This window comes from Equus caballus, chromosome 28 (genome assembly GCF_041296265.1).
Source record: "Equus caballus isolate H_3958 breed thoroughbred chromosome 28, TB-T2T, whole genome shotgun sequence".
Classification (NCBI taxonomy): Eukaryota; Metazoa; Chordata; class Mammalia; order Perissodactyla; family Equidae; genus Equus; species Equus caballus.
The window spans coordinates 46,665,720-46,693,491 of NC_091711.1; the positions used below are offsets into that span (position 1 = coordinate 46,665,720).

General features: G+C 53.5%; 1 protein-coding gene across 3 annotated transcripts in view; it reads right to left on the minus strand.

Annotated features, from left to right (window-relative positions):
* KIAA0930 overlaps positions 1 to 27,772 on the minus strand; it is a 45,934-nt gene extending 18,162 nt beyond the window's left edge. Inside the window, exons 1-2 of one of the 3 annotated variants that reach the window (XR_002804570.2) lie at positions 27,526 to 27,767; positions 222 to 373 (exon numbers count right to left, since the gene is read on the minus strand). Coding sequence is in view for 2 of the 3 variants with exons in the window: in XM_023631234.2 (XP_023487002.2) it covers positions 222 to 373; positions 27,526 to 27,739 (366 nt within the window). In the remaining variant the exon portion in view is untranslated. Of the gene's footprint in view, positions 1 to 221; positions 374 to 27,525 lie in introns of all 3 variants that reach the window. The other 2 variants (XM_023631234.2, XM_070254082.1) reach the window with 2 other exon arrangements.

The window sequence follows — 27,772 nt, forward strand, 5'->3', positions numbered from 1 at the left end:
CCTCAAAGGAACGACGGCGACAATCATCAGAGCCTTTCTGATGTGGTGAGGATTACTATCGATGCGCACACATGCCTGCACATCCCGCCACCGACAGCTTGTGTGAGTGTCTCCACACGCTTCCCGGCACCGACCAGCTGCTCAGTGAGCATCCTGTCCCCTTCTCTCAGCACGAGGACTGCGAGGAAGCCCACCGTGCGCGCCAAGAGCAGCCCCCTCACCTTCCTCCCGTCAGCGCCGCTCTCGCTGCCCGCGAACGCCAGCTTCCGGCGCACATAGAAGAGCATGTCGTCCTGCCGAGGGGCCCACTTCTCCATGAAGTAGGTGGAGAACATCCACGTCCAGAAGACGATGCGGTCGTCCTTGAAGCAGCCTGTGAGGGAGGCCAGAGACCAGGGAGAAAGGACCCGTCACCCTGGCCCTCGCCGTGTGACCTTGGCCAAGCCCCGGCCCCCACTCCCGCAACCTGCATTTCTGATCAGAAATCCACCAGGGCTCTGTGGCGTTCAGAGCCGCCCTCCCTCCCCACCGCCCCCATGGGGCATCCGGAGAGGCTGGAGGACGCCTCCTGGGAGGCCCAATTCCTCCACCCATGGTGGCCCCAGCTCCCAGCCCCCAGCGGAGCAGGCGGACTCCAGCCCAGGGATGAAACAGCAGCTTTGGAGGGAGAGGAAAGGCCCAGCGTCTGGGCTGGGAGCAGGAAGGGCTCCGGAGGGGAGATCCATCAGGCTGGCACCACACTCAGCCAGCATCCCCCAGGCTGAGGCAGTTCCCACAAGAATGCAACTTAAAGGAACAGCTGCCCTTTGCCCACCAGCCCCCGCTACAGGCAGAAGTCCACACCCACCCTCACCCCCGCGTGCGCGCAGGCTTTCAGCACACCAGACTCATTCTCACTTGATCTTCATGGGGACTCTTCTTTTCATTACAAATGTATTTCTTTTTTTTCTTTTTTTAATCTTTTTTTTTTTTTCTGCTTTATCTCCCCAAACTCCCCCGTACATAGTTGTATATCTTAGTTGCAGGTCCTTCTAGTTGTGGGATGTGGGACGCCACCTCAATGTGGCCTGACGAGCGGTGCCATGTCCGCGCCCAGGATCCGAACCCTGGACCGCTGCAGTGGAGCGCACGAACTTAACCACTCGGCCACGGAGCCGGCCCCACAAATGGTATTTCTTTATGATAAATAATTCTTTCTCATAATCTTTCCCGCACAAGGAGAAATAGCCCATAGGCTCTGGTAGGAAAAACCTGGGTTTCTCCAGTTCTGCCACTTGCTGTGTGACAGCGACCAAGCAGCTTGGCCTCTCTGATCCCCAGGTTCCTCACAGTGAATGCAGACTCACTGAGACCGTGAGTGTGAAGAGCCCATACCTGGCACAAAGCAGGATCAACAAAGGTGGGCTTCCTCCCTTTCTAGACAGATCCCATTAAATTTCAAGATATGCCACAGACCTGTTTCTTAAAAACTCAAAACATTAAATTGTTGCTGGTTTCTTTCTTTCCTCTCCAGAAAATACTTTATCACTGTGACCTAGTCCTCGTGCTTTGATGCTAGAAGGACCTGACCTAATCTCTACCCTTAGAGACAGGGAACCCAGAGGGCCGGTGGGTGCCAGCACACTCCCTCAGCCTCCCAGGCAGTTCCGTGGCCCGAACAGGACTGGCCAGGTCCCCTGACTTGCAGCCCAAGCCCCCTCCTCCTGAGGGTCGGCCCTCAGGCTCTGGAAGACTGAGTCACATGCAGAAAATCCCAGCCTTTATTTCAGCCACGCCCCTACCAAAGAACCAGGGCTCCAAACTAGCTCCTGCCCTCTGCCCTCTGCCCTCGTGGGCAGCCTGTGGCCCACCCCCTCCCACACCGTGCCTGGTTCTCAGAGGGAAGAAAACAGAAATGGTCTTATTAGTCCGTGGTCCAGGTCAGCCAGCCTGACTGAGCAAGCTGTCAGCCTCAGGGGGCAGCGGCCAGGAGAGCCAGCGGACTGACAGCCAGCACCCAGGCTCCCAGGCACCAGGCGGAACCAAAGACACCGTCTGCATCACTCTGCATCAGCGTTTTGAAATCCCTGCCACACTTCTACAACAGGCAACGCCCAACTCATGCCACCACAGATCCCCCACAAAATCCAGCACAGCTGCTATGTTATTTCTGGATAAAACTCCAACTCTCCCCGTACGTTTGTTTTCCTTCTAGCTTCCTCTGAGCCCAGAGTCCAGCAGAAGGTCATTTAGACTAAATGCTCAAAGACTGCCGGTGCCGAATGCTTCTTGGTCCCGCGGTGGATACAGAAGCAACTCTGGCCATGACAAGCAGGGGGTCGTGGCTCAAAATCCCGCCACCTGCCACAGGGAGGCCAAAGTGCACCCTCAGCGGCCCTCCTCGAGGCAAGCACTGCCCTTCCCCGGCGATTGCTTTTTATTCTGCCAAGAGAAGTAACCCGGTGGTAGGACCTCGGGCTCCCAGACACCAGCGATGATGAGGACAAGAGCAGCGGCTATGAATTGTTAAGCATTTGCCACACGTTGAGCATGGGGCAAAGAGCTCTCACAAACTCTCACCGGCACTCCATTGTTACGGCCCCCCTTCACAGAGGAACTGACTCAAGCGGCTGAAGAACGCGCCCAAGTTCACAGAGCTAGAAACTGCTAAGTCCTCAGAGCTGTCAGACCCGCACTCAGGCTCTTGGAAAACACGATGTGCCATGCTTGCTCGGCAACCTGGCGAAACGAAGGAACCAGATAATTAATACGAACTGTTTAGCAGGCAGCGGGCACGCCCTGGGAGCACAATAAGTGGGGGGCGTTCTCGGGCCGGCGGGAGGATGCAGACAGAGTCTGGTTTCAGGAGTGAAGTGCTGGAGATGGCACAAAATAACACACCAATTTGCTCTTTAGTATTCCACGTGCCCAGCCAGGCTCTGGCACAGCGGGGTCCACACATGGGGTCCCATTATCCCTGCCTTATAACACTGACAAAACATCTTCTTCACAGCTCATCCACCCTGGTTTAACAAGTAAAGCCTGCAGACTGCCTGCCAGCATCTACTTCTAACTCACAGGGGCTCCTGGGGCCCGGCCCCAAAGGCACCCCAGAGGCCACCCCCAAACGCCATCTGAGAGGGATGGCACTAAGCCAGTGCTGGTCCCACCACACACATGCTCCCAACCAAAACTCCCGGCAGCCCCGTGGGCGTCAGCAAGTCCGACGTGCGCCACACACACCAATCCTTCTCCCGGCCCTCAGGGCCAGCACCGACCCACGCTGGCGCCATCTCCACTGGGATGCACGAGCTGCCACTTCCACTCCTACCCCGACAGGCCACCCTCCACACCGCAGCCAAGGATCTTTATTCACAGATGTTCTCCCGCCCCCGCAGAACCTTCCCATGGAATTCAGACTCGAATCCCAAGTTCTGACACAGTGCTCCCCGACGGCCCCTGCCCCGCTCCTCCCCAGCCGCACTAGCCTCCTGGGGGGGCTGACCACATCAGCGCTCGCCCACCTCGGCTGGCCTCTGCACCTGCTCCTCCCCCTCCTCCCATTCTCTGCCCTGGGACCTCTGCACAGCAGCTCCTTCCTGCCATTCCAGTTTCCATTTAAATGTCACTTCTTCAGAGCCTCTCCTGACCCATACGAAATGTGCCCCCAGGGTCCCCCCTCATCTTGCTTCACTGCCATCACAACCCTTCTCGTCATACCTGGTTTTCTTATCTGTCTGCTGTCTGTTCCCCTGCATGGCAGCGTCCAAGGAGGAGGGATTTTGTCTTGATGACAAAGATCTCAGCGCCCAGGACAGGGCCAGGCAGACAGCAGGCACTCAGTAAACACTGGCTGAATAAATGGGTTATCCCAACTTAACAGGAAACAGGCTCAGTGAAGTGGGTAACTTGCCCAGGGGCCCACAGCAAGGGAGTGGCCCAGCTAGGACTGTCCACATGAAGGCTGGACACACCCATGCAGAGCACAGGGAGTGGATTTGCCACCTTCTTTCAGCCACTTAAGAAGGATCTTCCAAAGAAGCTCCAAATGCCACCCAACGCACAAGGGCTGAAGCCCGCTCGGCCTTCCCGGGGCTCTAAGAAACGACTCCACAGCGGAAAGCACTGCCGAGCTGCACAGGGTGGGGGGGCCTATCGTGTGCGCCGGGAAGGTGCAGTTGGGAGACAAAAGGAGCAGGTGTCCAGACACAGCCGGCCTCACCTGTCCTTCCAGAGCACCTGCTGCCACTGGCTGCCCGGCATGTGCGAGGCAGGAGACCCAGTGCCCACAAGCTCTGAAAGGAACAGGGGCTTAAAAATTCACTGTAAGCTGTAGAATATCATGTAGATATTACCATTCGTGTTACTATTTTAGTACCAACGTGACAAACCCTGCAGGAAGAAGCCGTACTCTGCCAGGGAAACCCCACGCTCCTCCCCCCAACACAGGCGCAGGACAGGGAGAGGCGCTCAGGCCACAGAACTGCCAGAACAATTGCCAGAAGGGGCCACGGGTGCCGCACTGAAAGACACTGACGGAACGCATCACGCAGAGCATCTCCACGCCCAGGACACTCAATGTTTAAAAGCAAGAAGAGAAATCACAAAGGTCAGAGCTGCCTCTTCAACAGTCAAAACCCTGTCCGTGCCCAAGAGGAGCCGACTGAAACCAAGGGAGCACGAGGACCAGGGGAGTGACGTCCACAGTGAAGCGGGGTGCCCGTAACGCAGAGAGTCCACATCACAGCAGGCATGAGAGAAAACAAGGAGGACTCCACTGGATAAACGGGCAAAATACCAAACAAGTAACCTACCAAAAAGGAAACAAGCCGTTAACAAAAGTGCAAGAAAATATGAATCTCGGTAGTAGTCAAAAATTCATAGCAAAAAGGCAAGCTGTCATTTGTAAGAGAGCAAATTAGGTGTTTAAAAAATACCACTTACGAAACCCAGCAAATTCATACAAAGTTAAACATGTATTTACCAATGGTTCAGCCACTCCTAGGTACTTCCCCAAGAGAAATGAAGAGTGTGTCTGCACAAACCCTGGGACACAAACGTTCACAGAAGCTTTATTCATAATAGCCCCAAAATGGAAACCAGGAGAATGGACACGTGAAACGTGATACAGCCACTCGGTGGACTAGTTTTACGACTAGCAATGAAAAGAAACTACTGATCCACACAGCACTACGGGTAAATCTCAAAATCATCACGCTGAGCAAAAAAAGTCAGGCGCAAAAGGCCACAAACCGTATGATCACAGTCACGTGACGTTTCAGAAAAGGCAAAACCCACAGTGACAAAAAGCAGATTGGTGGTTGCCCCAAAAGATTCTGATTCTTGGTTGTGGCGGTGGTTTTGCAGGTGCACATAGCCATCAAAACTCACCAAGTGTTCACTTGACGTGGGTGCAGTTTCTTTCACATAAATTATATGCCAATAAAACGGAAAAAAAGTTGTAATATATACATCATATATATAAAAAATATAAAAGCAAAGCCAGGAAGGGTGCATTGAACCGGGAACTCTCATACATTGCTAGATAACAAAAATCATTACATCCTTTGTGAAAAGAAAATGAGCATTTCTCATACTTCAATGAATCTACCTTATGGAAGAGAAACAAAAAATAAAAAATAGCACAAAGATGTTTCCTATGTTATTAAATGAGAGCAAAAAATATAACAACAACAACAATAATCATAATAATAAGGAAGAAGGAAAAAAAAGAAAATAATATTCTGCAATGATTGACACTGAATCTAGGGAAATTATGCTATATGTCCTAAACCAAAACTTTGGCAATCTTTGGCAATCTTTTAAAAGGAGGCCTATGGAGACAACAAGTAGATGCATGGAAATGTGTGTGATATAGTAGTTGGTGAAAGAGCAGAGCCTCAGGCTGGAGCCACACTGACTACTGCCACATAAAATACATGCAAACAGCAGAAACAAATACGCCAGATGACAGGAGTGCTAAACCTAACAGAGGATATTTTTTCTTTTTTTTTTTAACTTTTAATATTTTAATAGTAAGATTATTCTACTTGTCCCCACGGATGTACGACTTTTGATGAAGCCATACAGCTCATTAAAGAAAGAGAGAGAGTGAAGGGGGAGGGAGAAGGGACCCCCTCTCTTCAGAGGGAGGACAGGTGGGAGGGAGGGGGAGACAGACACAGAGACCCCACAGTGCCGTCCAAGAGCTACGAAGGCCAAGGCTGAGCGAGAATTCTGACTCCTGGGGCACAGGGCAGTGTTAGGATTTCCAGTCAAACACCTGAGTTCAGGTCCTGACTCTACTCCTCCCTAGCCAGGTTCCCTGAACCTCTCTGACTCTCGGTGACTCCACCTGTCAGGTTTGTAACCTGCCACAGTCCCGGAATCAATAGTGAGGTCTGGGGGAGAGAGGCCGATATGAAAGTCCTTCATAAGCTGTGACGCTGTGTCCACATGTGGGCTCGTGATGACCCTCTGCCCTGCTGCTTTGCATGTCTCTGTCGGCAGTGTCGCCTGCTCAGATGAGGGCATTGGATCCCAAACCTTGCAGTGTCCCTGGACCATGTGGTGTAGTAACCGTGTGTGAATAAACACACAAGGGGGAAGTGGACCCGTGTGTGGCCTGTGAAATCAGTGCTGTCTCTCTCCCACAGGTAAATCCCTCCTCTCCGCATCCTTTCCCCAGGCTTGCCCAGAGAGAAATACCCTAGGTCACAAGCCCTGGGAGCTGCCACTCCGCTCAGCAGAGAGCTCCCTAACCTCCAGAACTCTCTCCGTTCCTGTCCTCCTGCCATCCGGCCACCTGGGCAGCAGGGTTTCTGGGCCTGTGAATCCAGTGGACAGAGTTATGAGAGAGAGGCAGCCGCTCATTGGGCAGCACCACGGACAGCTCCGTGCCGCGGGCCTGGCTCCCAGGCGGACTGGGGTCTGACGCAGCAGTGGTTACAGGCCATCTCGCTCGTGGTGGGGATCTTCTATAAGCAGCCACAAACACTGAGTTAGCAAACACCAAACCACTGCGCCTGGGGGAGATACGGGGTTCCTGTGAGCCTCTGGTCACAACACTTTCGTCAACAAATCAATACATGACTTTGTTTTATGTGCGTTTCTGCTTAAACACGCCTTATTTAACAGCGTTGGTTCATTAACATTGAACTGAAGGCCACTAGCACTATAACTCGTGCCTGAAGGAGGCTTACCTATATGCGTATTTTCCCCATAAGGCCCATCACAGCCTTCTCCTGCCTGGACTACACGGCACTTCAGCATTATGCTTGGGGCCATTTTAAACAGCAAAATCACCAACACAAAGCACAAAAATGCAAAACCACGTGGCACTAAACAGACCAGGAAAAGGACACCTGTTTACAGTATGAGATGAAACAAGCAGGCAGAGCGTCGCCTTGCTCCACCTCAGCTGGGAACGTGCCCATTTTGTGATGCAAATTTTTCACCCCTTTGTGCACGCCTGCAACTAACCATGAAAGTGCCAGAAGTACTGATTTTAGGGTTACAAACAAATTTTAGCAAGTAGGTGAATTTGCAAATATAGAATCCATGAATACTGGTCATGGACTGTATCAGAATAACTGATATCTGCCAGCTCCAAGGGCTACGGGGATCCAGCTGCCTCCTGTGTGTTCCAAGCGAGTGACTTGCTCTTGGAAGCCTCTGCCTTTGCACTCGAGACCTGGAAGAGCCCTTTACGGACTAGTGGGCTCAGCGATGAGTGGAAGCGAGGGCACATAGCCGTATGAGGACTAGCACCATGCCTCCCATGCCCCAGTGCCGTGCTCTGTGCCTCTGCGTTGCCACAGATTCTCTGCCTCATTCTGCACGACACTGAATGGGTGACATAGTGCCAACAGCTCAACGGTACTGGCTAAGGAATGAAGAGGAGGGATGACAGCTCACATTGCCCTGCACTCTACAGTTTATAAAGCCCTTCCACTCGCTACCTCTTCAGATCCTCACTGCAACTTGATGAAGCGGGGATGGCCTCGGTTGAGTTTAAAGCCTCAGTCTTCAGTTTAAAGATAATGCAATTGAAGCTGGGGAATCCAGCAGCTCGATGGCATCTGGGGCTCAAACCCAGCCCCTCAAAACAGAGTCCATATTCTTTGCAAGGCTCCACACACAGGCACCTGCAGGCCCAGGAGTCTTCTGGCCACTTTACAAATGAGGAGACTAAGAGAACCTGGTCACTCGTCAGGCAGCCGGGAAATCAACTCGGGCTTCTTCTCAACCTCCCACTACACATCTGAGCCCCCAGGAATGGCCCTGCCCACACCCTGACACAGGGGCATCCACAGTGGCCATCCTGAGCTTGGACGCACCCTCAGGGTTTCTACGATATCCCAGAGGACGGCCAGACGAGGCGCTCAGTGTGCAGGGGCTACAGGGCCCACTTCCCAACAGAGTGGCAATTTAACATAAATTACTTTCCACAACAGTGACTCTTTAAATGTATAATAAAAAGGAAGGGAACTTCCTCATAAGACCTCATATTAATGCAATCACAATACGGGGTGGGGAGAAGCCTTTGTCAGACTAAACTTTAAGGGTAGACTCGATTCACATTCTCGACGCACTGCCGACTTGAGTAAGTTACTTAACGTCTCAGACCCCCGTTTCCTCATCAGCAAAACTGAGAGAGTGGCAGCTGCCCCCTGTGGTTGCTACGGAGGCTAAAGAGGATAATCCAAGGTGCTCAGAACAGCACCTGGTCCTTCACAAACACTCAATGAATGAGCCTGCTTCTGATGTTGCTATTAATAACCTGGAATCATTTTCCATTATCCAGACCTTGGAAATCGTCAGGAATTGGATTTTAGAAGGCATTCCTTGAAACCCACCCCAATCCTGTTCTAGACCATTAAACTACATAGCTCATGCAGGCTACAGTGACATCCTAATTAAAACAGCTTACAGCAATTAAAAATGACGGTCACATATCACAATAGAGAAAACAATCTAAGAGCTACTCCCAAAAAAGTACTTTGGCGGAGCAGGCCAAGAGACTTTTTTTGGTTTCTGGGGTTTTTTTCTGCTTTTTCTCCCCAAATCTCCCCAGTACCTAGTTGTATTTTCAGTTGTGGGTCCTTCTAGTTGTGGCATGTGGGACGCCGCCTCAGTGTGGCCTGATGAGTGGTGCCATGTCGGCACCCAGGATCTGAACCAGGAAAACTCTGGGCCGCTGAAGTGGAGCGCGCATAAGGCCGGCCCCCAAGAGACGTCTTTGAGAGGGCAATTCTACCAGATGTTGAAGAAACAGATAACTCCAATGCTACTGACATATTTTTAGAGCCTAAGAAACTTGCAAACTCTTTTTAACAAGGAGGCATAATATTGATTCCAAAAACCACATACACACACACACAGAGAAAATTACAGGCTAATCCCACTCATGGACATCAACATAAAAATCTTAAATACAATATTAAAAAGAATCCACCAATCCATTAAAAAAATGATATGCCATGACCAAGCAGGATTTAATTCAGAAATACAAGAACGGTCCAATATTAGGAAATCTATTCATATATTCACTATATATTTATAGTTCAAATGAGAAATAACACATGATCATCTCCACAGATGCTGGGAGAAAATTCAATAGAATTCAACACCCATTCTTGATTTCAAAAATAATTCTCCATAAAATAGGAATAAACAGATGCTTCTTTAAACATGATATATATCTCAGATAGAAAAAGTTAGAAACAAATTAAGTATTATCACAATCCACTATTATTAATTCTGAAGGTACTAGGCCTTGCAAATAGACAACGAAAATATTAATAATAATAGAAATTGTGAGGATAAGGTAAAATCAATATTACTTGCAGATGATATTATATCTGACCTGGAAAATGTAAAAAAAAATCAATTAAAAAATTATTCAAACAATAGAAGTCATAAAGCATCTGGCTACAAAATCACCGATATGTCCAGAAACTGACAGCTTTGATATAAACCGACGCTCCCAGTTAGAAAATACAATGGGGGGGGAACACTCTGTTTAGAATTTAACAAGGATCTGGACAATTGAAATGGTTTACCGAGTTCTCACTTAAGAATATTCAAATCATAGAGGGAGCAATTCTACCTAATTTCATCTATTAATTTACCATGACCCAATAGAAAATGCCAAGAGAATGTTTTAAAATAACAGCCAGGAAAATTCAGAAAGAGTGCTGTGGGGACATGACTCCTATCAGGTACTGAACATACTAGAAAGCCAAATCCTCATGTCACCATCACCCCAAACTATCCAGCACCCTCAGTGCTGCAGACAGAACCTGAGGGGCTGGTGGACACCTCTGCCTGCCACACGGAGGAGGCGGACTTGTGGGAGAGGAAAGAGCAGTGGAGGACGGAGTGGAAGAGAGCGGGGCCACCCAGACCCTAGGACTGAGCGTTCCTGCTCTTCCTGGGGTGCGAGTTCTCAGCCCGCCCTCGGACTGCGAGCCAGTGAACCTCTTGCTATGTCTAAGCTACTACGGGCTGGTTTCTTCATTGGGAGCCAAAAGAACCCTAAAACAGACACAATACTCAAGCCTCACACAACTTGAAAAAACATCCCCGAAGGCCTCCCTTGACCCCACATCACCCTCTAGCTACCGTCTCACCAGAAGCTGACTCCAACGGACACTTTTCACTCCTCATTTTCCTGGACAGATTTATTAACTTACAGATTTGTTCACTTCTACCACTGCTTTTTTCCCCCCCAGCAGAACTCTCTGACTTTCCCTCTGTATCGTTTGACTGATTCCACCTTCAAACAAACCCAGAATCCACCCACTTCTCACGAACCACTCTTCCACCTGGGACCAGGCCACCGTCTCCTGCCTGGATTACTGTCCCAGCATCCTAACTGGTCCCCATGCCGAAATCAGTTCCTGTCACTTCCCTGCTCAAAGTCCCCCAGGAGGCTTACCTCCCCCTCTTCACTTTCTCGGAGAGGCCCTGCCCAACCACCGTGTTTAAAATTGCACACCACACCCCACAGCCCCTACCACTTCCTGCTTTATTTTCCTCCATAGCACCAGTTGCTACATGACTTTGAATATATTTCACCTATTTATTTTGTTTGCTTTCATTCCTTCCCGAGTACAGGAGCCAGCAAACTTTTTCTGTAAAGGTCCAGAGAGAAAGCACTTTAGGCTCTGAAGACCATATGGTCCTGTCTCAACTATGAAATCAGCCAAAGCAATAAGTAAGCAAATGGGCATGGCTACATTCCAATAAAAGTTTATCTATTAAAACAGGCAGCAGGCTGGAGTGGGCCTGGGGCCATATTTGCTAACACCTGCCGACCTGAATGGATCTATGTATTAACAGAGCCGCCTCTCAAGAAGGCAAGCTCCACGATGGTATGACTATTTTCCCTCTTTGAATACTTTGTCCCTGCTGTATACTTAGTTCCTAGAACAGTGTTTGGCCTCTAGGAAACAATAAACATTGGCTACTTGAATGAATAAGTGAAATGAATGAAAGCAGGACGGTACTGGGGCATAATTAGATCAATGGAACAGAACAGAACACACAAAAGCAAAACTGAAACACACGGCAATTTAGTTTATATAAGGATGGCCTTCCAGTCAATGGGGAGGAGCTGATTCTTCACTTGGTCTAGGGACAATGGGCTGGTTGAGAAAAAAGAACATGTCCCTGCTCATGTCAAAGTAAATTCCAAAAAGAGCAAAACTTTTAATGTTCAAAGTAAAATTATAAAAAAAAGAAATAAACCATGAGAGAATCTTTTTCTTCTCTCAGAGAGGGAGAAGACGTTTTCAACAGAACACAAAAGCTGTCAAAGAAAAGAATGATAAATCAAACTACATAAAAATAAAACATCGCTATAGGGAAAAAACCCACACACCATAAACAAAGGAAAAAACGACAAACGGGAAAAATTATTGAAACTCTTAAATGAGCATTAATTTTCTTAATAAATAATAAGTTTCATACAATGCATAAGAAAATCAAATAGAATGGGAAGCAAAGGGAGATACAAATGGCTTTTAAAAAGGAAAAGATGCTCAACTTCACACAATTAGAGAAAAGTATACAAAAACTACAAAATTCTGTTTTTCACCTATCAGATTTGCAAAAATCAAAGCACCTAAGGACACTCAGGCTGAAGAGGGTGTGGAGAGAGGGGACTTCATATCTGGCAGCAGCAAGGTAAACCGATAAAATCTTCAAGGAGACACCGGGCAACAAAACCTGCAAATGCTTATACCTCTGACGCAGCAATTCCACTCCTGATGGTTTTTTCCTACAGTCTGACCCTCACCTGTGTAAAACTGTGTCATTGTTATAGCACTGTCTGCAAAATATTGGAATGGTCCCATCAAGAGAGAAGTAAGTGAATGAAATAGAAATCATTCACAGAATGGGATCCTACGTATTGAATGGAAGCAGCTCTGTCTGTGCCGAGGAGAGCTCTCTAGGATAAGGGAAATGAAGAAGTGAGGAGAACAATACTGGAGGCTGTTAACGGCTATTAACATTAAAGAGAATAGTTCACAATGACCGGAATGTCTGTGGGCTGGGAGGCTGGCTACGCAGAAGCAGAGAAGCATGGGAACTGACTGCTGGGGGTCCATCCCTGGCTCCTGCAGTTCTGCCCGTGTGACGGGCAATCCCAAAGCCCCTGGTGCCTGTCTCAACTTGTAAAATGGTGGTAATAAGGAATCCACCTCTCTGGGCTGTTGGGAGTTTTAATTAGTTGATATGCATGAAACCCTTGGCACAGCGCTGGCACAGAGCAGCCATCAGAGTTAGCAAGTATTATTCTAGTGTCATCACGGCCCTCCGGAGCTTCGGGAGGAGGCAGGATTTATCAAAAACTAACACAGACAAGTAGGATGGCTGGCTGCCTTGGGAAGGGCCTGGGAAGGGCCAGGAGGGCAGGCTGTGCACCCTGAGCCTGCACGACAGACGCCGGACCCGGTCAGGGGCGTCAGGGAGGCTCCCGAGGGCAGTGTCAGCTGAGGGTGTGACAAAAACGACGAGTTAGGTGCACAAAGGGGGGACAGCATTCAAGGCCCCGTGGTGGGGGCACCCCTGGTGAGGCCAGGACAGAGAAAAGGCCCCAACAGCGGGGATGCCGAGAGGGAGCCAGAGCTGGGGACAGGCCCTCCCGGCGTGTCCTTGCTGGGTTGGGGGCTTTGTGTCTGTCCTCAGAGGACTGGGGCCCCGAAGGGTTTGGCAGGAGGGGTTGAGATGGAGTCTCCCCGCTGTGAGGAGAATGGCTGGGCAGAGATGCGCGCCACAGCCTGTAGATGCCCGAAGCCCAGCCCGTCTGCCGGCCATCTGGGTCGGGGGTCCCGAGAGGCACCTCCTGAGAGCACGCCTGGCTTGGCAGCAGCCTCTGCTCTGCCTGGCCCCCTCCCAAAGGTGAGGGGTCAACGGGCCTCCTTGGGGAGAGTCCAAGGCAGCCCTTGGCCCTTGGGTGCTTCCCCACGCAGGCCCGGGCGGGCCGGGGCAGAATGAATAGGCTTCTGTGGCCCCTCAATAGGCCTTTCATCAACCCCGTGTCTCTCAGTGCTCCTCGCTGGCTGAAGGCCCTCCCTTGGGGCACAGAACACAAAGGAGCTGCCCAGGGAGGCCCCAGGCTGCCGTGAGGAGGCACTTGGATGGAGAAGTACTGGTCAGACAGGTCCCCACGTGAGCAATCCCACAGGCCTGGCTGGTCCTCTGCTCCAGCCTAAGGGAAGTGCGGCATTTCGATGATGCAAGGTGGCCTGATGAGGAGGAGCCCAGCAGCCTGTCTGCTTCCGGGTCTTTTTCAGGAAAAAGTCCAGGTTCCTTCACCAGACGAGCCAGGCCCTGCAGACAGCCCCTGAAGGCTGGGTGTGGTCCCCCATACTCAAGCCCCCATCCTCCCCTGACCAAACGCCCTGCACACCCTCAGCCCACCACTCCAGAGCCAGACTACAGCCCAGATCTGCCTCGAAGTCCTGCTCTGAGCTCCACGCCCTGGCCTTGGCACACTGGTTCCTAACCACCTGTCTGAGGGTCTCTCCACCGAGACAAGGCACCTTGCTGGCAGGGTGACCTGGTGCCCTGGGCAGGCCCGCAAGAGCGAGTCAGCGAATGCTGAATAAACAAACACATGACGGTGACCACCCTCCAGTTTCAGTTGGCTCAGAGCACAGCACAGCAGAGAAGCTCTGCGACTCAGCCCAAAGCCAACAGCAGCAAGAACTTCATGCCTGATCCCTTCTCACACATGTGCAATGTTGTGAAATCCTTAAAGCACTTTTGCAACCCTCTGATTACATCTGGGATCTCCCTAACTACCCATTTCACAGTTGAGGAAACCAAAGGCCTCGATCTGGGTTACCCAGCAAGATCACAATGAGGAGTGGGACTGCAATCCAGGTCGGGCTCCACCAGCACCCGCTCTGAGAGCCTGCTCTGTGCCAGGCACCGTGTGAGGCCCCGGGGTACAGTAAGGAGTAAACCCTGACCCTAACCTCAAGGTCGCTTTCCTGGGGTGGGGCTTCCGCCAAGCAGCCCGCAGCCCGCAGTTCCCAAAGCAATTCTCTAGATTCTCTCCCAAACAGCAGAGCCTGCAAGCCCACTGCAGCCCTGCGGCCATGGGCACACGACACCAGCCACCTGGCTCCCCACAAACTCTTCCCAGATAGCTTCACTCCTGCCCAGACAGTTATCAGGCCCAAACAGCAGCTCCACACCCCAGCGCCCCTCTCCTCCGGGCCCATCCTTGCTGTGGCCTTGTTCAAACTCCTGACTCACCGTTCTGCTCTGACACAGAGCCTCCAAGACGAGCTGCTGTTCTCCTACATAATCCCTCAAGCTTCCTCGAACACCCACGCAGGGTGCCCCATCCCAGACAGGAGCCGTGACCTGGCTACCCCAACCCCATGCCCCCACCCTCCCCAACTGCCTGGGCTTGAGATCCCTTGGTCACTGGCCAGTCAACATTCCACCTCCTGCCGCCTCCACCCCAATGTGCCACATGGCATGAGGCAAGTCTCAGAATCCTAGAAGCCTAGGCCAGCGCTGCAAGAGACGCTCACCACCCACCAGCTCACTATATCAGATGAGATACTAAAACCTACTCAGGGGCCGGCCTTGTGGCACAGTGGTTTCGTTTGCACGTTCCTTCGGCAGCCCGGGGTTCGCCGGTTCAGATCCTAGGCATGGACCTACGCATTGCTAGTCAAGCCATGCTGTGGCAGGCATCCCACATATGAAGTAGAGGAAGATGGGCATGGATGTTAGCTCAGGGCCAATCTTCCTCAGCAAAAAGAGGAGGATTGGCGGCAGATGTTCAGCTCAGGCTAAAAAAATAAATAAATAAAAATTTTTAAAAATCTGATCAAATAAAACCCATTCAGAGGGACTAGGTACATAAGCTCCCACGTGAGTGTCCTCACTCCCAGGCTCAGAGCTGGGAACCAGGCACACAGCTGCACGAACCCGCTCGCCTGCAAGCCCAGGCCAGAGGGACTGCGTGTCTGCCCAGCGCCGAGCCCCTCACTTGGCTCCCGCAGGCTCCCAGGGCAGGCCGACATTTCCGAAGCACTTCTGATGTGCCAAGATGCAAAGCTGATGACACTGCACAAAACCAGGATTTGCAGACCCCTCTGGGCCCTGGGGAGACGCCAACGGGCTTGTTCTACCTTCAGTGTCATTCAGCACACTCCCCTGGAAACCCGACAAACCCAAACATACCCCGCCCCACCCCCCGACGGTGGCCCCGTCTCCTACTTCCTCCTGTGGGGGGGGTCTCAGTTCTCTTCCTCAATTCCTGCCCTCTGCTACACAGCTTCCTCCTCAGAAACGCCCACTCCCGCCCGTCTCCTCTTTCACGTCCCTCCTGTATTCTCGCTTCTTCTGAGACCTCCAAGACTTTCCCAACTGTGAAAACCAGGGGCGGGTTCTTCCTCAAACACTAGACAGAGGAAGCCACATAGAAAAAAGGGTACCAAGTGCCTCCGTCGGGGAGATGGACATGTCCAAGTGTGAGAAAGGACAGGCCACAGCCTGGAGTCTAAGAGAACCGTGTCTGAAACCCAGACTGGCTGCTTTGGGACCCTGAAGAAGGGCCTCAGCCTCTGAGTCTCATCGTCTTCATCTGCCAACGGGGATCACACCCCTTCATCACAGGGTTGCGACAGCAAGGACGCAATATTGGGCATGCGATAACGGGGCGGTGGCTCCCTGGCTCCAACCCTCCCCGGGAGACAACAGGCCTCGCTGGACCTCCAGGGAAGGCTGCTGCGCGCGGAGCCTCTGGATGGAGAGGCCCGCACCCCCGCACCCCTCAGCAGCTCCAGCTCCGGCTGATTCTTTGGGGTTTGCTGCTGGGATTGAGGACTCCCAGGAGCTGGCAACAGCTAACAAGCCCTGCTGTGTGGCAGGTGGCACGGTCTCAGGACCTCCTGAGGCAGCACCAGGCGCTGCAGACAAACCATGGATCAGCAGGATGGACCTGCAGACAGAGCTGGGGGGCTCGGCAGGTGTGAACCTACGACCCCAAGTGTGGAGTCACAGCCCTGCGTGATGGGTGACAGGGCCCCCACTCCCACCTTTCAGGGGGTGCGGCATGTGCTTCTTCCTATTTCTGCTTCTTCCTATTTCACTTCTGCTATCCCTGCCCCAAAGCACACAACGGCACTGACCTCCCTGAGGTGCGGCGTAACCGGCCGCTTTTCACAAGTGGCTTAGTTTTAGGGAGTCAAGAGTGTGGACTGGGGAGCACGTGTCAGAACCACAGGCAACAAACAGTGGTCCAGGTCAACCCTCCTCTCCTCATTTTACCTACGAGGAAACTGAAAGCCAGAGGGGGAAGGGCCTTGCCCATGGTCACTTCCATAGGCCCCTGGGATCTGTCACCTGTCACAGGCAGCCTCTGTGACACTCTCTGATGCTCTAGGTCTGGAGGCCAGTCTCTGCCCCAGATGGAGGCAGAGCAGTAATCAGTCCTACTCTTCCAGAAGAATGAAGCCCAGAGAGTTGCTGTGATTTCCCCAAAGCAGCACAGCATTCAGGGAAAATTAATTTCTGAACCTTCTCTGCCCCCACCCCCACCCTGTCTCTGCCCAGGCACTGCCATCTGTGAAGAATGCCCACTCAAGGGCTATCTCCCCAAGAAATGATCACCCTCTTCACTCAAGAGCTACCTATCCATCAATCCATCACCCACACCACCCCAGAGCCCCTTCCCTGGACTGCTCTCATGGAGCTGCGCTCCGTCATCAGTCCACCCTGAGCTGGCACAGGGATGCACAGCCAGGGCCGACGGCCGAGGGGAGCCCAGGTGGTGAGGGAGAGGAAGTGACACAGGAGGCTATGCAGTCTCACACGTGGTAGAAATCGGTGCAGGTGCCGCCAGGGACAAAGAAAGGGAGGGGGTGGCCCAATTCAATCAAGGGGTCAGGAAGGGCCTCAGAGGGGCCCTGGTGCTGAGAAGTGACAGGTGAGACTCCCCCAACAGACAGGGCGAGGAGGGCAAATCCAGCAGAGGAAGCAGCAAAGCAGGGAGGAGCCCCCAAAAACAGTCCCATGGCCGGGGCGCAGGTGTCCACAGAGCCAGTCACAAAGGATCTTCAACTGTGACTTACAGGGCTCAGCGGTTTTTCAAGGTGTAAGCAGTACAGTACAACACAGTTGGCAGTGGCAGCTGTGGGGGGACAGCACCAGATGTGGTGACTAGTGCAGGCCAGCCCAGAGGTGACACAGGTGGGGATGAGAGGTGGCTCAGAGACAGCACAGACTCGACCACAGCTGCACGCGGGGCTGAGGAAGGGCTAACCCGTGACTTGTGTCTTGGGCATCCGGGTAGAGAGAGGGGATGCAGGGGCTGCGGGCACGGGGCAAGGCAGAGCCCAGTCTTGGCCAGTGGAGCTGGAGTGACCTGTGACACGTTCAGGGGGAGACAGCTATCAGAGGGCAGTTGTCAGCAATGGGGGCCTGGGGCTCCAGAGAATGTCTGGGCTGGTCCGTGACGGGTGGGGGCAGAATACAGGGGGCAGCGTGAATGGTCAGCCTCCACCCACCTGCCACATCTCCCCAGGAAGCTCACAGCTCCTAGGAGGCAGGGCCAAGCCCAATGCAGCGGGGCATCCCCAGGTGCTCAGTAACTACCACCTGCAGGAATGAGGCAACGGTGACGAGAAATCCCTAAAACCGTGCACGTGGAGCGGGGCCACAACGGCAGCAGAGGCTAGAAATGGCCTGGCACGAGGGTCTTGTGCGGTCGTGGTGGTGCTGGTAAGATGGCGAGGGAGCGATGTTTCGGAAAGAAGCAGAAGGCAGCAGCCCAGGCTGCCTTGCTCGAGGTCTGCCTGTCCCTCCGAACCTTGACCCCCCTATATAAACGGGACAAGACTCGCCCTGCATTCCACTCAGCACTGCTGAGGACAAACGAGCACATGGCAGAGCGAGCCCTTTGGGAAAGTCAGGCCTTTTCCCAATTATCTAGGTAATCCATCCTTTCCATAAAGAGCAGTCTGTATCTGCTGTCTCACTCACTCTGTCATGAGTACTGTCCCAAGTATAAAGTGTTTCTGAAGATTCAAAGCACATCCAAATGCAAAGGATTTTTCCATTAAAGATAAACAGTAATAGCACCTCCATCTAAAGACAAAACATTGAAAATGAAGCCGCCCTCCTTTCCACTTTGCCAACAGAAATCTCTCAAGTATTCACTGGTCATTCAAGGGAAGCAAAAAAACACAGCCTTTAAGAAATTAAGGCTAGAAGCTAGCTGGGTGTTTGTCTTGTATCCTGCTGTCAGGCACCGGATTCCCTTTTTCAGAGGAGGCGCTCTCTCCCACAGTGGCCTGCTGCCTCTCCGGCCTGGCCTGGACGGGGCCCAGGATCCTCCCGGCTGGGCAGCCTCACCTCGGCCCCCACCCCTGGAGCCCAGAAGCCCCAAACCATCTGATTCCTTGTCTGCAGGTCCGCCAGCAACACCCCAGCTCCCCGCTGTGGCCAACAGGGCCCTGGAAGGGATGTCCTGGAGCTTCTCTCCCCTCCACACACAGGGAGACCCACTAATGGGCCTCAACCTCCTGACCTGTACAGGGGCTACAGCTGGCAGGGTCCCACCAGGCATTCCAGCTTTTGTGATCCGTCTCTGTCAGGGTCCTCTCTGAGACTCAACTACCTGATTGCACAGGGACAGGGCTAGACTGGCTGAATTTGGATCCTTCTTGTCCATCCCAGCGCCCCCAGGATGGGCTGGGACCCAGAGGACATTCTGCTGCCTGAGCCAAAACCAGGAGACTGGGAGCAAGTTGCCAGAGTCAGCTCCAACCCCAGGAGGGGCAAGCTCATCAAGGAGAGGAAGCCCAGAGCCAGGTCTGCTCCCAGAAGAATGCTTGTCCCCAAGCCACGTAGCATGGTGAGAAAGGTGGCAAGGACTGGACTGAGGGCTGCTGAGCACTCCCAGGGCTTTCTCCCCAACCACACAAGCCCCTAGTGGGAATAGTCAGGACCAGGGCTTGCCGCTGCACCCAGAGGGCCTTGGCACAGGCAGCCTGACACAGTGCTGACCTGGGGACCAGGGTATGTTGTCTCCGGGGACCAGGCAGGCTGGGGCAGCCCAGAGTCGGGAGGGAGAGGGGCGACAAGGAGTGGAAGGGAGGAGCAGCAGCTGCTGACCACAGGTGGGAACGTAGGTGCAGGTGGGGAGCCAGCCCGGCCCACGCTCACTCGGCTCGGCTCGGCTCGGCTCGGCTCGCAGGCCTCCCTGTCCTCGGCTGCAGAACACTCACGCCTTGCTTCCCTCCCTCGGAAGACGAGCCTGAAAGCCTGGCGAGAGGGCCGGAGGGTGAGAAGAGAAGACTGGAGGATCACAGACCAGCAGGGTGTCTGGCCTCAAGTCTCATCTGAGGCTGGATCCTCTCTCAGCAACTTGCATACCCGTGTGCTGGGAAGCTCATCCCCGCCGTTTTCCTGTGCCGTGCTAACTGTTCAAAAAGTTCTCCTTGAAAGCGGCAAGCACCTGTCTGCCACCTGCCACATCCACGTGCGGTCCTAGCCCTGCCCTTAGGGGCCAGACAAGAGCCTCTGAGAAAGGGCCTCCCAGGCTGCTAGCCTAAAGAAATCATCCAAATGCACAAATAAAGGTCTACTGCAAGCTTTCTATAAAAGTGAAAAACCGGATTCCAAGCTGAGTTTCCCACAAGACCAATTAAGTAAATTATGGCACATCCACTCAACTGTCTTGTAGTCATTTAAATAACATTTAGAGTTTGAACAACATGGAAAATGTTTTAGGAGTTTTAAGTAAGAAAGCATGATTAAGAAACTTTATGTATAGAATATCATTTATCCTTTAAAAAGGCTTTAAAAGATTGGAAAGCAAGACTTTGCAAAGTCAATAGTGTGTCTCTGGGTGATTGGAACTATGAGTAATTTTTTTCCATTCTTTTATATTTTCCAGTTTCTATAATGTGTACGTACATTTGTTAACTGGAAAAAATTTGTTTGGGGATTTTGAAGCTGTTTTTTTTAACAAGTGTCCTGCTGGGGGCTTCTCTCCCGCGGCTTCTTGGCTTAGCTGGTATCCGCGAGCCTGCCCAGCCCCGTGAAGGAGGAAGTACAATAAGGATGGCAAGCACAGCAGTGATGGGCATGGGGCCGTCCGAGGCCACGGAGCAGGGCAGAGAGGCCCTCACGTCCAGGCTCGGGTCGGGGAGGCGGCAGGGGCCAACGCAGCTGATTACCCTCTCCCTTTGCAGAGCTGTCCCTGCAGCTGTGACCCATGGTCTCTTCAAAGTGTGAGATCCAAAGTCCTCAGGGTTCTCTGAAAGGTGTCAGAGCGTCTGCCTCAGGAGAGAAGCAGAGTAGCAGCCTCCTGGGCTGCTCCAGCCCAGAAACAGATAGAGCCGGAACCCACAGGCCTTAAAAATAGGCCCAGGAACCGAAAGACACACCGCTACCACTCAAACGGTTACACTTCCTCCCACCCCCCACCCCCGCCCCTGCACTGGCCCAGAACCAGCTCTGCCCGCCTCAGGGCTGGAGGGCCCAGGGCCCCAGGGAAACTGTCCCCGGTGACTGACAGCAGTCTGAACTTCGAAGCGCGAATCTAACCCTAACTCCACGTGCAGGCGCTGGGCCCGATGCTCTGCGTCCTTTATAATGGCAACGGCACACAGGGTCAACTCTGTGCTGCAGCTTGTGCTGGACCTGTATCTGCTGCTTCTCACTTATCCTCAAGTCGCCCAGTGAGGCTGTCTGTCACTTCTCATACCGTTCCTATGACCCTGTGGACTTTGGTGTCTCCACTTTACAGATGACAACGCAGAGGCCCCAAGGGTGGCACGCTTGGGTCCCAGAGTCTTCCCCTCCAGCCACATCTCCCAGTAAACCCCTCACCCCACCACGTACGCCCAGCTATACTGCACTGGCAAAACAAAGGGCCGGGCCGAGGCTGTGCAGGCCTCTTCCCCATTCACAGGGCAGCGTCGGGAATCTGGCACATGTAGGTGTTCATGTGGAGAAGAGGCTCATGGGAAGGCATTTCCCCTTCGTTCCTTCTGGCTCATTCCATGAACTCTGGGCAGGCCACCTGCATGTGACAGGCCTCAGCTAGAACCCCATGGATCCCAGTTCTGCCACCTCCCAGCTGCATGACCTGGGACGAGCCACTTTCCCCTCTGAAGCTTGGTTTCCTCATCTATAAAACAGGGTAACACAGAAGCGGCCTCTCCGGGAGGCAGACCTCCAGCACCGCTGCGGGCACGGGGCGGCTGGCACCAGTGGACGTGCAGTGTCCTCTGCGCTAACGGCCTCTCGGGAGCAGCCGTCCTACAAGTCAAATGCCCGCAAAGCTCCCTCAGGCCAGGCCAAGGAAGTGCCACATTCTCAGCTGGGCAGTCAGGGCCCCAAACCACTGCTCCAGCTGCACCTCCCAGTTTCCCTGCAAGCTGTTAGCCTCTCCTCTTCCGTCCAGGTAGGTCCTGCCCGGCCACAGCCCCTCTTAAAGGCCACGTGTAGCACAAATGCCCTGCTCAGCCATGGTGGCTCCCTTCTCCGTGCCCCCTCAGAACCTCACACCTCAACAGGAGCCCTTCGTCAATCCACGCTGTGCCAGGCAGCTGTGCACACCTGTGACGGCTGGGCCACCAGCCCCGAGGACAGGTGTGGGAGGGCTCCACCACTGCCAGGAGCTCAGGCTGACAGCTGTGCGACCAGCGTCATGTCACTGCACCTCTAAACCTGTGTTTCCTCATTAGGACAAAGAAAGAGGATCATAACACCCACTTTATACGATTATTTCAAGGATAAAAGGAAATAGTGGATGTAAAACACTCCAGAGAGAGAATTCCCCAGGCCACTTAGAGTAGGCAATGGCCCAGTATAAATGGCTCTAAAAATGCTCTGCACAGATGCAACAAAAGCAATACTAAGAGGTAAATTTATAGTGATAAATGCTGACATTAAAAAAAAGAGAGAAGGAAGGCCAGTCCCAGTGGCCTAGTGGTTAAGTTCAATGCACTCTGCCTCGACAGCCCAGGTTCAGTTCCTGAGCATGGATATACACTGCTCCATTAGCAGCCATGCTGTGCTGGTGGCCCACATACTAAAAAATAGGGGAAGACTGGCATGGATGCTGGCTCAGGGCGAATCTTCCTCAGCAAAAAAAAGAAAGACCTCAAATAAACAAACCAATTTTACACCTCAAGGAACTAAGAAAAGAAGAACAACTAAGCCCAAAGTTTTCAGAAGGAAGGAAACAATAAAGACAGGAGTAGAACATGACATTCTCATCAGGCCATGTGGAGGCAGCGTCCCACATGCCACAACTAGAAGGACCCACAACTAAAATATACAACTATGTACAGGGGGATTTGGGGAGGAAAAAAAAAAAAGAAGATTGGCAACAGTTGTTAGCTCAGGTGCCAATCTTTAAAAAAAATAAAAGACTAGAGTGAAATAAATCAAATAGAGAGTAGAAAAATAGAAAAAAATAAAAATAAGAGTTGGTTTTTTGAGAAGAAAAATAGACAAACCCTTAGCTTGACCAGGAAAAACAGAGCAAAGAGTCAAATAAAATCAGCAGTGAAAGAGGAGACAATGTAACAGATTTCTCAGAAATAAAAAGGACCGTAAGAGACTGTTAGGGGGAGATGTTTGTCAAGTAAGCTGATTTCTTGCTTAGCCACACCACTGCCATTGTGGAAGCCTGGGTTCCACTGTATTATGTAAGTGAGATGTGTGTCCAAGACACACGTTTGTACATTAGTACCCAGCAAAGATAAGGAGAAAGGCAGGGCCCAGGAAGATTTGTCTGCCCTCGAGAAGAAGTGTTGGGTTTTTTTTTTTAAAGATTTTATTTTTTTTTCCTTTTTCTCCCCAAAGCCCCCCAGTACATAGTTGTATATTCTTCGTTGTGGGTCCTTCTAGTTGTGGCATGTGGGACGCTGCCTTAGCGTGGTTTGATGAGCAGTGCCATGTCCGCGCCCAGGATTCAAACCAATGAAACACCGGGCCGCCTGCAGCAGAGCGCACGAACTTAACCACTTGGCCACGGGGCCAGCCCCAAGTGTTGGGTTTTGATTCAGCAGGTGACAGGCTTGTTGAAAAAGGTGGCAAACACAAAATAGAAGAGAGAGATGAGAAAACATATCTGAGCATAACTACCATTTCCTGTTCGTTTCATTCCTCCTCTTTGACAAAACTGCTATACAAAATATGTCCGTGTCCATATGTTGCTGGGGTTAGGTCTGCTGGAATCAGCGCTCCATCAATGAAGTAAATTTCTGAAAAAAAAAATGCCCTGCCCAGGCCAGCACAAAGACAACCTTGAGGTGGGCCCCTCCCCTCACGGCACCTCTCCATGACCCACACCAGGTCCTGGGGCCAGGTCATGGCCACGTGGTCTGATTGAATGTCAGACGTGCTGCCCCTGTTGAAAGGGAGCCGCCTGCACAGCACGCCTGGGCTGGGCCCAGGGCCCAGGAGGAAGTGTCAGGCTATGTCCACCGTTGGTCCAGATGTCTGTACCACACAACATCTGGGCACTGGACCTGACTCTTCCCAGCTCAGAGATTCTGGAGGCCCAAAGCAGCTGCCTCACCCCACCAGCTTGGTCCCTCTGGTCCCTGGAGCCACAAGCAGTGTCCTGCGGCTAAAGCACCGAGACCCTGCTTGGGGCAGCCACAGCTCGGTTGCCTCCAGGAAGGTGTCACTTTGGCTAAGTCACCTGTGTACCTGGCTTCTCTCCCTGCTCAACCGCACCCTCCTACAGGGCAGGGATCAGGGCCCATGTCCCCACCTGGCCCAGAGCAAGTGCTCAAAAAGATGCTTCCACCACCGAGGCTGCAGTAGACGAGATTCAGAAGTCAGGTTGGCTCTACACAGTGCCTTTGATCATGACAGGCAAGTGACGACCCCCGAGTGGGGGGGCCAGTCGCTTTCCTCCGTCTCCTAGACAGACACTGTGATTCAGAAATGACAACAGCTTGTCCAGGGTCAAGTTCTTCCACGAGAGGCTCCCTTACACCTTCAAAACAACCTCAGAGGACGTGGCAGGGCTCTGAGTAACCCAAGCCTCAATTACACAACAACAACAAAAACCTGGGAGCTTTAATTCATAAATGGAACAGGCTGTCAGAGCTGGAGAGTGGAGATGAGCGGCTTCCACGATCCACGGGACGTACAAGGGCTCTGGGCCAGCGTTCTAGGTTCACGGCTGGGTGCCCGGGCCAACCACTTGGGCCCAACTCTACTTTGAGTAGCAAGTCACTCTTAAGCTTACCCCGCTCTGAACATCACATTTCTCTTCTGAAGCATAAGAGATGGCCAAGGTGAAGCCTTCTAAGAGATTAAGATTCCACGCTCCTTGGCCATCCACACCCTTCACTTCCCAGTCCAGAAATTAACCTCTCATTCGTTTGCTAAATGTTTACTGGGCCCTGAGGAGACTCAAACTAGGCAGTGCCCTCGAGGGGCTCACTTGGTAACTGGGGAGACAGCCACACAGACCATTACAATGCCACAATCATCCAGACCATCCAGCCGAAATGCACCCGATACATGAGCGTGCAGGCAGCGAGCGACCAGGGCACGGAGCAAGGGCTCCCAAGCTGCAGCCTCGGAGCCGAGGTTTGAAGGGACCTGCAGGCGTCTGCAGGGCAGGTGAGGAGGGGCTGGTGTTCCAGGCAGAGAAGAGAAGAGGCACAAAAGCACAGGGCCTCAGAGCACTACAGGGACTGAGTGCAGGAAGGGCAGGGGGTGAGACAGGGGGACCAGCGTGCGAGGGAGGGCCGGAGGCCAGGAGCGGGGCACGGGAATATTGACCACCAGGCTCTGCTCTCTACCTACTCTGGGCCTGTTCTCCTCCCCAGAAGCAGCGCCATAGGCACAGCAAGGCCAGGCTGGGGACACCTGGGCGGGGCAGGGTTGGGGTGGGGCCAGCTCTGGGGTGAGACTGACCAAGGGTCCATCCCAGCTGTGCCACTTTCTCACTGGCTGTCCCTGGGCAAGTCTCTTGCCTGTCTGAACCTCAGGCTCCTGGTCAGTGAGATGGAGACGCTATTCCTATCTGGCAAAGTCAGTATCAAACTGAGAGAGTCTGCACAAAGCACCTGTCACAGAGTAAGTGCTCAGTAAATGCCAGGTGCGAGGACAAATGACTGTTGTTCTTAGGGGATGGCCCTGCTGGCTCCTTGGGGTAGGGACTGTCTTACAGGGGAGAGAAGCCGCGCAGAGGTCAGAGGACAGCAGGAACGTGTTGACAGGGGAGGCGCGAGGGGCTGCCTGGAGCCGCTGAGCGAACAGGGCTGAGGGGCCTGGAGCAGATGGTCCCTCAGACCCCTCCCCTTCCAGACATCCTGTGCCAGGTGGCAGGTGGGCCTGGCATGCAGCTGGCACCCAGTAGGTGCTCAGTGATTGCTGAATGAATTAATGAGGACTCTTTAATTTCTGCTCAAAACTAAGTCGTAGCACCTTTTCAGAAAAGAAACAAGAGAAAACTATGTCGTCGTCCATCCCCAGCTTTAGGCACCCCCACCCTCACGTCCATCCCCCCTTGAGGAAACTGCATTCCTGGGCAGGCTGGGCTGCGACCCGCTCACTGAGGGACTGTTGGGGAAATGTCTCAGCTAAGCCTGCCTCCCACAAAAAGGAGGACTCAAATGTATTTCCTCTCCCCACCCCAGCCTCCAGGGTGTGGCCTGCCAAGGGGCCTGGATGCCTGGGGCTGCCCAGTCCCTGCTGCCATGTGACCTGACTCAGTCTCCCCAAGGGTGAATGAAGGGGGGGACTGGTAGACTCTCCAAGGCTTCATTGCCTTCTCCACAAGGCAGCTGCCCCCTCAGGAATCCCCAGCCCAGCCTGGGGATGAGGGTGGGGCGGGGGAGGGCTGACAATGTGGTATGAAGTCATTCCCGCGTGAAGAAGGGAGGGGTCTCTCCTGGAGAAAATGACAAACCCGACACTACAGGAGGGGGCTCCTCCTGCTTCAGTCTGGGCACGATCCATCAGAGCATTACCTCACACCCAGCCGAGCCCGGAGACCCCACCCACACCTGCAGTTCCAGGCTCCTCAAACAATACCAGGGCCCCCAACCGACCCAACCAAGCAGACGCGCGACTTAAGGCCTGCTCAGAGCAGATCACACCCAGGGGGGTGCAGGCCCTGCTCCCTCCGCCAAGCGGGTGGGTTCAGGGGGCCACCGCCCAACAGGTCTCCAGTCAGAGCGAAGGGACAGCAGAACTGGCCGGTGCCGAGGGGAGACAAAGGCTTCAGGAAGCCGGAGACACGGCCCTCCTCGTGAGCTGGGGACGGCGGCCGGACTCGCTTGCAGGGAGGTCCGCCCGAGCGCCCCGGGGCCCTGGCCCTGCCCACGGGCTGTCTCCCCGAATCCAGCGCCCACACTCTCTGCAGCAGCACCGAGAGCCCAGAAAGGGCTTCCTGCGGAAGGAAGGGGGCCGGCAAAGCCACGCAGAGGGAGGAAGGGGACGGACAGACACCCGCACAGACGGACAGCGGGAGACACCAAGTGACCCGGGAAACAGAAAAAGACACAGGGACACGAGCGTGAGGGGCCGCTCTTGGAACCAAAATCAGAGACGGAGACACCGGCACAGGAAAGACCCAGACGCGGGGACCTGGGGGCTTCTGGAGGAGGACACGACAGGCAGGGCGCTCGAGAGACACGCACAGAGACACGCAGAGACAGAGACGCACAGAGACACGGGCAGAGACAGAGACACGCAAAGACAGAGATACGCGCAGAGACACACGCACAGAGACGGAGACACACGTAGAGACAGACACGCAGAGATAGAGACGCAGTGAGACACGCAGAGACGGAGACACACGCAGAGACAGAGACACACAGAGACAGAGACACACGCAGAGACGGAGAAACGCGCAGAGACCGAGACGCACAGAGACAGAGACACACGCAGAGATGGAGACACGCGCAGGGACAGGCACGCAGGGACAGAGACGCAGAGAGACACGCAGAGAGGGAGACACGCGCAGAGACAGCGGGGACGCGCACACCGCGACGCTCCGGCCGCGGCCGCCCCACTCACCGAGGCCGCAGACCTCGCGGCGCAGGCTGAGGCGGCCGCGCTCCTCCGCTATGGCGCGCAGCATGTGCTGCAGCGAGCGCTCCTCCGCCTCGGCGCCGCCCGCAGGCTCGGGGGACGCGGCGGCAGGGGCGGCGAGGGCGGGCGGCCCGGCCCGGATCCCCGCGGGCGCGGGCGCCGAGGCGCAGGCCCGGCCCGGCGGCCGCGCGGAGGCCATGCCGGGCCCCGGCTCATCGCCCGCGCCGCGCCC